The sequence below is a fragment of the Arvicola amphibius genome, chromosome 13, assembly GCF_903992535.2.
Source record: "Arvicola amphibius chromosome 13, mArvAmp1.2, whole genome shotgun sequence".
Classification (NCBI taxonomy): domain Eukaryota; kingdom Metazoa; phylum Chordata; class Mammalia; order Rodentia; family Cricetidae; genus Arvicola; species Arvicola amphibius.
The window spans coordinates 56,943,056-56,955,412 of record NC_052059.1 but is presented as its reverse complement, the minus strand read 5'-3'; the positions used below and the strand labels follow the sequence as shown (position 1 = coordinate 56,955,412).

General features: G+C 49.3%; 1 protein-coding gene across 1 annotated transcript; it reads right to left on the bottom strand.

The window, feature by feature from the left end:
• Positions 1–204: 204 nt before the first annotated feature.
• On the bottom strand, positions 205–1,458 carry Gja3 (gap junction protein alpha 3). The gene has a single exon (XM_038310663.1). The coding sequence runs from the start codon at positions 1,456–1,458 to the stop codon at positions 205–207; it is 1,254 nt and encodes a 417-aa protein (XP_038166591.1).
• Between the last annotated feature and the right edge of the window lie 10,899 nt (positions 1,459–12,357).

Below are 12,357 nucleotides of genomic sequence, written 5' to 3'. Positions count from 1 at the left end.
CGCTGGTGTGATCCCCACTATACCCCACAGTGACAAGAACAGCAAGCATTAAATCAGACACCTGACTGGGTTGATTCAGTGTTTCTGGGGATGCCAGCGCTGTCAGGCTCTCTCTCTTTCTACCTGGTGATTTGAAAGGCATTTTGGTTTTTGGTTTCTAAGGGGGAAAGGGAAGGCCTATCAAACTGTCTGGGGAAACCAAGGCTAGATGGCCAAGTCACCAGGTCTGGCCCGCCCACTGCTGGCCTTGCTGGACCTTCCTGGATCCAGGAGGACCAAGGGCGGGGAGTGCATCTCCACTGTGGTAGCCAAGGCCTGCTCTCCCTCCTCTGGCGTTGCCACCAAGGCACTCTCTTCCAGGCTGCTGCCACTGCTGTCCGTGAGCGCCTTGCGGCCCTCGGGGCTGGACGCTACCGAAGAGGCCTTGCTAGCAGAGGTCTGCGGCTCTGCCACTCTGTTGGCCCAGTTCTGCTCTGTGATCAGATGGAGGCCATTGCAGTGCTTGACAGAGTGGCCTCTGCCTTGCGCATCGTTCAGGGTTACCACTGTGAAGTCTGCTGGTGGTGGTGGGGCCTCAGGAAACCCCGTGGCCCTGGCCTGTACTGGGGGACAGGCAGGGTGTGTGTAGAAAGGTGGGAACCCAATGGAGGCGCTGGGAGGGCCAGAGCTGGAGGTGTGAGGTAGGGGGTCCAAGGGCTTGTGACTGGCTTCTGAGGCATCGGGGCTGAAGTGGTTGGTAACTCCCTGCTTGAGCTTCTTCCAGCCCAGGTGGTAAATCTCCAGCATGTTGAGCACCAGTGACGCACAGGCAACAGCCAGCATGAAGATGACGAAGATGGTCTTCTCTGTGGGCCTAGAGATGAAGCAGTCTACCGTGTTGGGGCAGGGCCAGCGGTCACAACGGTAAAGTGGCTGCAGCTGGAAGCCATAGAGAAAGTACTGGCCTGCGATGAAGCCCACTTCGAAGAGCGTCTTGAAGATGATGTTGAAGACATAGGTCCGCAGCAGCGCGCCCGCAATGCGCACCTTGCCATGGTCATCACGCAGTGGCGGATCCCGCGGACTCACTGTACGCATCGGCTCGCGGCCACGGCCGTGCTGGGGGTTGTCTCTCCTCAGCATCTCTTCCTCCCGCTCTCTCTTCTTCTCCTCCATGCGCACGATGTGCAGCACGTGGCCCAGGTAGATGAGGGTGGGCGTGGACACGAAGATGATCTGCAGAGCCCAGAAGCGGATGTGCGAGATGGGGAAAGCGCGGTCGTAGCAGACGTTCTCGCACCCGGGTTGTTGCGTGTTGCAAGTAAAGTCTGACTGCTCGTCGCCCCACACCTCCTCGGCCGCCGCCCCCAGCACCAGGATGCGGAAGATGAACAGCACAGTCAGCCACACCTTGCCGATGACTGTGGAGTGCTCCTGCGCATTCTCCAGCAGCCGCCCCAAGAAGCTCCAGTCGCCCATCGCTCCCGACAGTTAACCTGCAAGGGGAACATGGCTGTTACTACTGGGGAGAGCAGGGCCGCGCTGCAGGGTGGGGCAGTGTGCTGTCAGCCCTCGGGAGCTACCTCGGGTCCTACCAACCTCAGATCTGAAGCAAATGGGAGACCGACGGTGGGGTCACATGCCTGTAATCCCGGAACCAGGGAGCCTGAGCTACACAGCAAAACATCGTATTATTGTTGTTGTTACTATTATTATTATTGCTCAGTGGTAAAAAAATCATGCTAATAACCCAAGTTAGATTCTGGGAATTCACTTAGAAGAACCTACTCCCAAAAGTTGTCTTCTGACCCTTCCACACTGGCCATGACACATGTGCACCTGTACTCATACATATCATACACATACACACACAATAACAGTAATAAATAAAATAGTTTAAAAGTATTTGGTGGTTGCAATTGTTCTGTATTTGCATTTTGTTGTCATTATCCCCTAAACAATACAGTGTGACAACAATTTCCATAGCCTTTACATTGTATTAGGTGCCTTAAATAATTCGGAGATGACACACAACATGTAGAGGAATGTGACAGGTTCTATGCAAATATTTTGCCATTTTATAGAAGGGACGTGAAGATCAGAGGATTTGGGAATCTGTGGGGGTCCTGGAGCCGATCCCCACGGACACCAAGCGCCAATCACGGCTGCTACGCCGCAGCCCTCACAGTAGCCAACTGCTGGCCTAAGTGACTTAACCATCCTCCTGACCCCTATTGTAGGGGTGAGGAAGCTGGGACAGAAGGAATGAGAAATGAGTCCCCTGCTTCTAACTTTGTGTCACCATCTCTCCAGAATGCCTCTGCACAGAGCTGGGGGGGGGGGGGAGCGTGGCTCAACTCCTGACCTCTGCCTTTCTGTGTCCATGGCATTAGAGAACATTTGCCAAACTGAGGTTTCCGGGGCAACCATCCAAACTCTCGCCTGTTAGTCTACCACCTCACCAACTGTTCCCCTTCTCTTTCTCCATCAACATTCTTAATAATGCTGAATCTTAGAGAGAAGACTTTCTCCTACTCTTATAAAATTATAATAATATTTTAGTTATTATAAAAGCATTCATATCAGAAATCGATGGTAGCTTCAAGAAAAAATACAGTGACACTACTCATAAGGCAAGGCAAAAGCTGAAGGCTCAAAGCAGCCTGGTCTACCTAACCAGTCCCAGCCAGCTAGGGCTCCATGCTAACACCTGCCTCAAAATAAACAAACAAAATACCGGTAACTTCTACTCGGTGACACTGTTGGTCAAAAGTTCTGACTAAACATTCTTTGTTCAAAAGGAAATCAAGAGGCTTAGAGAGGGGTGGGATGTGTTGGTAAACAGCTAATTTTAGCACTTGATAGGTGTAGGGAGAAGGGTCAGAAGTTCCAGATCATCCTTGGCTACACAGCTTGAGATATGTGGGGCCTTATTTAATAACGTAAGATAAATACAACAAGCACAGGAAAAGATAGGTCCTCAGCAAAAGTGACTGGCTCCCAGGTTCTTCACGGGTGATAAAACCATTGGATGCTCAGCCATGTGGCCTTTGCACAGAACCTAGGACACACTTCTGCATGTGTCAAATCGTCTCTGGCTAAGTTATCACACTGGATACTGGAAGGCTATGATAGCAGCTGGATGGGAAATCTTCACTGTCAACTGCTTTAGATGTAGAATCACCTAGGAGATGGGTACGTCTGAGGGTATTTCCATAGGAGACGAACTGAGTGGGCAAGACCCATCCCTGTATGTGAGCAACAACATCCAAATGAGTTTGGTGAAAAAAAGTAAAAGAAGGCAGTGGAACCCGGGTTTAGTGTGAACCACTTTGCTCTTTTGAGGCCCTCCCCACCACGATGGACTGGACCTCCTGAAACCATGAGCTAAACAAGTACGTTGTCTTCCTGTTTCTTGTCACAGTGATGAGAAAGATGACTGACAGTTACACAGCATGGTTTAACAGAGAAAAACCAACAAGGTTAAAAAGAGCCTCTTGTTGGGTCAGTCGGCTGTTAGTCGGGGCTGACTGCTGGTATCGAACTGAGACCTTCTAGATCACCATGCAGAAGAAACAACTGAGAAAGGATCAATTTTCTCACCATTCCAACAATTAACAGACCACCTAAAATCACCCCACTTATCATGCATGAAATCTCTGTGGTCCCCATAGAAGCCCAGTCTGGATACTTGGGCAACATTGGATGGAACAGCCATAGGTAGAGCTCACTGGGACCAGAGCGCTCCTAGGTGCTCAAGAAGTACCCAGAGTTGGCTGTCCATGGATTCCTCGTTAGGACCACAGCTCCAGTCCAACAGTAAGACCTGCAGCAGCTAATCACTCAATAGCATCTGTGGGCACACAGCACGTGCCAGGGCTGTGCAGGGTGTTAGGGAATCATACACACAGCTGCAGTGTGGGTATTACAGAACTAGCTAAACACAAGCAGGAGAGGCCCAGGGGCTTTGGATTTCATGTGGAGTGTGGAAGGCCCAGATAGGGCTCATGAAGGCATCTGGTGGTGCTCTGTCTGTGGGCATCATTCCTGCAGGGCACACCCTCAGCAAGGTCTGTGGGCAGGAGCCTGGTCCCTGAAGGGCTACCACGATGGTTAATCTTGTCCGTTCGAGGAGTTTCAGAAGCACCATGGAGATAACGCTCTAGGCATGTTTGTGAGGGAGTTTCCAGACTAGGTTAACAGGGCTGAGAAGACCCACTCTAAATGTAGGCGGCTCCACTGCGTGGGCTGGTTTCCTGGGCTGGATGAAAAGGAGGAAGGGAGCTGCAGCAGCTGCCAGGACTTTGTTGCAGCAATGAGAAAAGCAAAGCAGAAGGAGCGGTCTCACGTGCTTACACAGGGATGAGGGAGGAAGACGTGGGCCCTCTGTGAACGGCACAGGGGACAGAGATAGAAGAGTTTCTCCCGTGCTGCTGCTGCTCATAGGACGAGACACTGTGATCTTCAATAAAAAGACAGCTTCCATGTTCTCATGGTCTCTCTGCAGTGAGGAAAACCATCGTGGTTAAAAGAGCCTGGAAAATGCTTCACCTGGATTGTTTTTTCCACTTGGAATTTTATTTTTTATTTTTATTTTTTTGAGACAAGGTTTCTTTGTAGCATTGGAGCTTGTCCTGGAACTCACTTTGTAGCTCAGACAGGCTTCGGACTCACAGAGATCCGTCTGCCTCTGCCTCCCGAATGCTGGGATTAAAGGTGTGTGCCACCGCCGCCAGGCTTACACCTGAAAATTTAAGACGTTAAGTGATGCTTGGTCACTGTGGTGCCTGCCTCACAAGCATGAAGAACCGAATTCAAACCTATGTAAAAGGGCACAACATCTAAAACCCTAGTGCTGGGAGGGGTTGGAGTAAGAGACTCCTAAAGAAGCAGCTAAGTGTTAACACCAAGCATGCTTCCAGTGCTGGCTTATTGGGTTAAGACTGAGGTGAAATCTTGTTCTTTATAAATTCCACACTCCCCTTGGCCCTGTTGTGGCATGCATTTTCTCTGCATGCTCTTAGAAGATAAAACTTTATACTATATGCTATATGACTACCGCAGGGAGAGGGACAGGGCAGGGAGAAGAAGGTGGGTCCCACAGAGCTGAACTCACACCAATGCTTGCCGCTGGGCCTGTAACTCACAAGTAAGTATGCAGGCAGCACAGCACAGACAGAGTCATGGCCATATGTGGTGGGGCTCTCTACTGGGCCCTGGCCACAGTCCAAGGCACACTGAATTCCTGTAACCCCTGTAACCCAGGCTGGCCTCTATGTGTGGTTTCTCCAGGGCCCAGCCTGTGGACCTCCTACACAGGCCCAAACCTTTCTTTGCTGTCCTAGGGTACCACGACTTCCAGTGTCAGGACCACTAAACTACGAGAGACTCTGTCCCCTGAAGTCCCCCTCCTGAGGCTGGAGCAGCACATCTACAGTAGAACTGGGGGAAACACTTCTAGAGTCAGACAGCTAAGGAGAGGCCAGTGCACATGCTTAATGTTTCTTTCAGATGCTCATATCCCAGAAGCACCTTCTGTTTGCTAACAAACCTTGACAAGATACACTGGAACCACAGGCCTGGGGTCTCCTCACACAAGGTTGATGGCACAGAGGAAAGGAAGGGACTTTTCTGCTTGGAATAGACTGGATACTGCTGTTGGCATTTCCCTGCAGGCTAGGGAGGCCAAATGGCCCATGTGTATGAGCTGACCTCATCGTAAGGAACTGCTCCACCCCAGATGCCCAGCATATGCACCTGTTGAGGAACATGAATAGCCCAGTAACTATCCTCCACTGGGAAATCAGAGCGTGGTGGGGGAGCTGCTGCAGCGCCTGTCACTCTGTGCTGGCCCAGTCCTCTCCAGAAGAGCCATGGGCTCCAGGCCCTCACAACACACCAGTACATGTTCTCGTGCTGATATGTATAAGAAGGGTAATAGGCCACGAGTGTCCTGCCTATGCGCTGGCAGTGGCCATAGCTCACCAAGTCACACAGGGAGGCCAGCTCTCAAGCACTCTGTGTGTAGCAGTGACTACAGATGGGAAGGAATTCAGTAATGTGTGAATGACACGGTGGCATAGTACCTACGGCTGCAGGTGAAGTCCTCAGAGATCCTCAGGATGAATGCTGTATGATGTGGCATGTCCTTCCATGTATATATGTAGGTGTTGCTTTTAGAGGTTGATGAATAATACTGTTTCAGCCAATAGCTTAGCAGAGTACAGTCAGAAAGGATATCCTAACACACACACACACACACATACACACACATACATACACACACACACACACACACACACACACACACACAAAGAGAGAAAGAGTAGGTAGAGTCAAGGAGATGCCAGCCAGCTGCCAAGGAAACAAGATATGTAGAAAATGAGGTAACACCACAGTGGCAATATATAAAGTAATAGAAATGGGTTAAGATGTAAGAGCTAAGCCTTGTCTACAAGAGCTAGTTCCAGGACAGGCTCCAAAGCCACAGAGAAACCCTGTCTCGAAAAATAAAAAAAAAAAAGATGTAAGAGCTAGCTAGAAATATGTCTGAGCCATTGGCCAAACAGTGTTGTAATTAATACAGTTTCTATGTAATTATTTCAGTCTGGGTGGCCAGGAAATGAAAGTTCAGTCTTCCGTTTACATAATGGCACCCAAATTGGGGCTTAAAACCATGACCCCCAAGATTAAGAATCTCATGCTCTACCAACTGAGCTAGATATGGAGTATTTTCTCTGAATTTGTCAAATGCAAATTGACTAGACATTACTGATGTATTTATTGCCTGTATATATTGTATATAATCATTGTACTTACAGTTTTTCTTATATTAGTTATAGCCTTCTTTTTTATTATAGTCAAAAATGGAAAATGTAATGGCATTTCATTTGTATTTTCATAAATAAAGCTTGCCTGAGAACCAGAGAAGTAAAACAGTCACACTGGCCAGTTTACAGACCAGGCAGCAATAACACACACCTTTAATCCCAGAAGCCACACTAGATTGCCATAGAAACCGGGTGGTAGTGGTGCATGCCTTTAATCCTAGAGAGGATTATAAAATAGGAGGAGACAGCTCTCAGACACAGTCTCATTCTGAGATTCCTGGAGGCAGGATCACCATTTCAGACTGAGGTAGAGGTAAGAGTCAGTGGCTGGCTGCTTTGCTTTTCTGACCTTTAGGTTGAACCACAATTTCTGTCTGTCTCTGAGCTTTTATTAATCGTGCTTCAGCTATATGGTGCCGATGAGAGGCTACTAGATGGCAGACAAATGAATGGAAGGAGCTGGTGGTTGCTGCAGCTGACACGGTGATCTGGTCAACCCAGCATCTACTCTCATGTCTCTGGCCTGCCTCTGACAGGGCCGGGAAGGGACAGCCTTGTTCTCTGCCCTCCCAGTCAACCAGAGGGGACTAAAATCTGCACACGAAGATGAAGAATTCTGGGAACTTCTTAGAAAGTTTTGGTTTTCTTTCTTTCTTTCTTTTTTTAAAAATAACTATTTTATTTTTAATTATGTATATATGTGTGTGCTGCATGGGTATGTATGGGTGTCCAGAGAGTTCAGAAGAAGGTGTGCGGATCCCCTGGAGTTATGGCTACAGGCTGTTGTGAGCCACTGACCCAATGACAGCGCTGGGAACTGGACTCGGACCCTGCCAAGATCAGTGCGTGTTCTTAACTGCTGAGTGTCACTCTAACCAAGGCCATCTTCCTAAGAAAAGAATGTTCCACATGCTGATGGCTCCCCCTCCTCCCAAGAGGAGCACAGATGAGAAGCCTGGAGCTGGGCAGCCGCCTTGCAAGCACGAATCAGTGAGCCTGAAGAAGAGTCAAGAAAGTACAAAGGCCGTCTGCTTCACACTGTGAGGCTGGTCAACCAACCCTGCCAACCGCTTCCAGGGTATTTATAATCAGAGGAAATCCACTATTGGTTCAAGTTACATCTTTTTTCTTATCTTTAGACAAAAAAAAAAAAATCAACCCTAATCTGATATATTATCATCAATTCCTAACAGAGTAAGGCCAGGCATAAATGAAAAATAGGGTTCGTTGATAATTACCAAAAAAAAATTTCACATGATCCCGAACTACTGAAAAGCATATTAATATTAATTGAATATAATTTTAGGCATATTAGTGACACAGAAGCACTGATGATGCAATGGTAGATGACAACAGCCTCACACAATATGGCGTCTGATACTGTTGCTCCGTGCACACTCATACACGCTGAGAAGGGAAGGCCCGATACTGAAGGAGTTACAGTTCTGATAATAGGGTGATCTTTCCGTTTCTTTTTTAGATACTGGTGAATTTTCCATAACAACAGGTCACATTTATTACCCACAGCCATCGTCAAATGTGATGGCACAGGCCAGTAGTCCAGTCCCAGTACCCAGCAGATTGAGGCCAGTCTGGGCTCTACAGTGAGACTTGGTCTCACAAAACAAAGATCTGGGGTGAAAGCTCTGGCTCAGCTGGTAAAGGGCTTGCCGTGCAAACACAAGGACCTGAGTTCAATCCCCAGAACCCACGGAAACGGCAGGTGTGATAGCACCCATGCCCTGGGGAGGCACAGACAGGAGGATGCCTGGGGTTCACTGGCCAGCCAGCTAGTCAAGCCTACCTGGTGAGCGGCAAGCTAATGAGAAACTCTGCATGAACAGAAGTAGACAGCATTCCTAAGGATGACACCAAAGTTATCCTTTGGCCTCCACATGCCACAGATCATCTTGGGCCACATACACGCACCACCATGTGCAACCATATGTACATGAGAGAGCTCAACTGTATACACATGAACATGCACACATGTGTACACATACTCCACACATGTATAAAAACAAAACCAAAAAACCAACCAAACTGGGCAGAGTGGCTCTTTCCTGTAATTGAGGATTGCCATGAGTTTGAGGTCAGCCTGGGTTACACTGTAAGGTCCAGGCTAGCCAGGACCAGAGTGAGGCCCAAGACATCAAGAAGCACAACAAGCAAACAACCTGTGGCCATGTCTCTCGTTTCCTCAAGTTCTAGTTTTAAAACAAACCAGCTGTCCCCTCTATGGTCCCCTCTGTCCCTCTGTGATAAGCAGACAAACCGTGTTCTCTGCACCGCCGCTGTGGGGAGCTAAGGTCACAGGGGCTCACTACCAGTCCTGAGAGGTTGATGAACAAGGTCAAGACGGGTCCTGGGGTCCCTGTGCCAGTCTCCCAGGGGGACAGTACTCGGGGAGAGCAATTTCCCAGTTCCTCCAATCCCCTACACCTCCTGCTGGACCGCTATGCTGCACTCCTTGGTGAGGGTTTGGTTTTGTTGGACAAAATGCATGTGTGATGGGAAAAACTGAACCAGGGAGCTGAACCATCTGTTTGGAAGACTAATTGTCTGGATGCAGGGTAGAGCCAAGCAGATGCCTCTCGAGCAGAAGTGGCCTTCATCTCCTTCACCATCTCCTCAGGTGGCTCCCGATGGCACAAAGGGGTTCTGGAAACATTCATATCATTTAAAAGTAATCATTTTTATATTATGAGAACTGGTGTTTTGCCTGTATGAAGGTGTCAGGTTCCCTGGAAATGGACTTATAGATGGTTATGAGCTGCCAATTGGGTACTGGGAATTGAACCCGGGTCCTCTGGGAGAGCAGTCAGGGCTCTTAACTGCTGAGCCAGTTTTCCAGCTCCGCTCATACCATTGTTTTAGCTCCACCCCTAACATCAGTTAGACAGGAGACTCGGCAGGGATGGGTGGGGCATACTGACTGACAACACAGGGTGGCCTGCAGCAGGATGAGGGCCACTGGGACAAACAGATCCTGCTGGGAAGAGGATGCTAGGTGTTCATGGGGCTTGCCCCGTCCCCAGGTTGTGCTGGGAGATGGTGGGACTGCATGAGGGTCTTCAGATAAACCCAGGCAGGCCCCTGGAGGGAACTGTGGCATTCCAGCCTTTTCTGGTTCCTTTGTGTGGATGTGATCTTCCTCTCTGTAGCTCTGCTGACATCAGCACCACACCTGATCAAGACCCACACCGTGAGTGGTGTGTCTCAGAGATCGTGGGCTGTGGTAGAGTGATATCGGAGGCGGCCCAAGTTTATTCTCTTCACTGTGGGAACTGCTTAACTTTGGGAGGCGCTTTCAGTTTAAAGACAGGATACTACACCCAGTGTTGTCGCGTGCAGTCACCTTGTGGTGACTGACAGACGCCAAAGCGACAGGGGCCTATAGGATTGCATCACCTGGTGATGTAGCGCTCACTTTAGTCACCCCATGACAAAACCAACCTGTGGCAGTTGTCAGCATGGGCTCCTGCACAGGTGGAACTGGTCTTCAATGTGGCCGGTCTACATATTACCTGGATGTGACATTTATCTCAATGAATCGGCACCTGATCTACTCAGTAAATCTTAACTGAAAAAAAAAAAAAAAAAACTGAAGGCCAGGCATGGTGGCACATGCATGAAATTGCAGTATCTGAGAAGTGGAGGCAGGAAGATCAGGAGTTGAGTGCCAACCTGGGCTACTTAGTGAGTCTGAGGCTAGCCCAAGGAACCTGAATCGTTTACTATAGTGCTGTGAGGTGCTGCAAACAACAGCAATCCTTATCCTTACACCAATGAGCACCAAACATGCCTTAGGTTTCCAGGTCTTCTTGCTGCCTTCTTGTCGCTTGGCCACTCTGCTTCTCTCAGTTATGCAGCTTTCACCGAGGCCTCTAGGATGCGTGGGTTTCCCTGTCAGATCAAACGGTGGCTGTTAACTAAAGCAGGGACGGCCTGCTCACCGGGAACCCAGGCTCGTCAGATGTGGTCACAGTTTAAGACATCTTTTAAAATCTGTCTGTGCGAGGCAAGGTGGCTTACACCTGCATGGCCTGTAACCCCAGCATCCAGGACACTGGGAAGGGGATCTGGACTTCAAACACAAAGTAAAAAAAGGAAAGGGGATAAGAAAGATATATTTCTAAGCTTTAATTTTATGAGTATGAGTGTTTTGTTTGTGTCCTGGCTAGTTTTATGGCGGCTTGACCCAAGCTAGAGTCATCTGAGAGGAAGGAACCTCAACTGAAGCAATGCCTCTGTAAGATTAGGCAAGACAAGGGGCATTTCCTTAATTAGTGATTGATGGGGGAGGGTACAGCCCATTGTGGGTGGTGCCTCCCCAGGTTGGTGGTCCTGGGCTCTATAATAACACAGGCCAAGCAAGCCATGGGAAACACGCCAGTAAGCAGCATTCCTCAGTGGTCTCTGTGTCATCTGCCTCCAGGTTCCTGCCTTGTGTGAGGTGCTGTCTTAACTCTTTCCTCACCAAGTTGCTTCTGGTCATGGTGTTTCATCACAGCAATAGAAACTCTGACTCCAGGGTTTGGAGTATTGCCTCTGGATAGAAGAAAGCCGAGCCACGGAGGTGGAAGAGTGACGGCACCAGATCTGAGGACAGAGAGCAGGAACTCTCACAGCTGTTTGTTTATGAGAGCTAGACTGGGGACCCACGATGGTCACTACAGACGTTAGTGCAGAATGGGGTACAAAGGAGGAGTACCCCAAAGAACCGAAGGAGACACCGGGCTGTTCTGAGAGAAGTGGTATTCACAAAAGGGCAGGCAAGGACTCAGTGTGGCAACCAGACGGGCCAAATGGGCTAGGCTGCAGAAAGAGCTTCCACAAAAGGACAAGACAGACAGGAAAGGAACCGGAAGGGACCATCCTCTGAGGATGTGAGCCTGAGTCAAGCCAGGAAATGCACAGAGGATGAACCTCAAAGCCCGGCCTGGGAGATCACAGGGCCTCTGAAGAGAAAAGTGGTTTTGGCTGGGATGCTGTAGAGAGCCTGGAAGGCTTTGGCTCTGTCACGGCCTGGATTAAAAGTCATGGCTGAGAGGCATGAAGCATGAAGCTGAGTGACCCAGGGTGGCAGAGGGAACTAGACATGGACTAGAGATGAAGCCCAGAAGGGCTGGGTATTGAGGACACCAGTGTCTTGTAGACCAGACGAGGGTCTCCAGAGACGACACTGCATTTGGATTTTAAGTTCTTAGACTCTGGGCTCTGAGAAATTGTTTCTCATTCCTTTGTACTTTGGTTCTTGTCAGCATTCCGTCAGTCTTGTAGGAAAGTTACTTCACAAACTTCTTCCCTCATTTTCTTCTCACCCTCTTTCCTTTCTGTTTCTGTTTCTTCTTTTTTTAAAGGCCTTACTCTGTCAGGGGCACGGAGCAAGAGAACGTGCCTGGCTCCATGCTGCCTGCTGCTCTGGGTGAGCTAGCTGGAGCAGTGCTGGAGAGCTGGCCCAGGTGGTGACGATGAGGGAAAGCTGCCAGGCTGACCAACCCAGCTGCTACCCAGGCCTTACTCTGTCAGGGGCACGGAGCAAGAG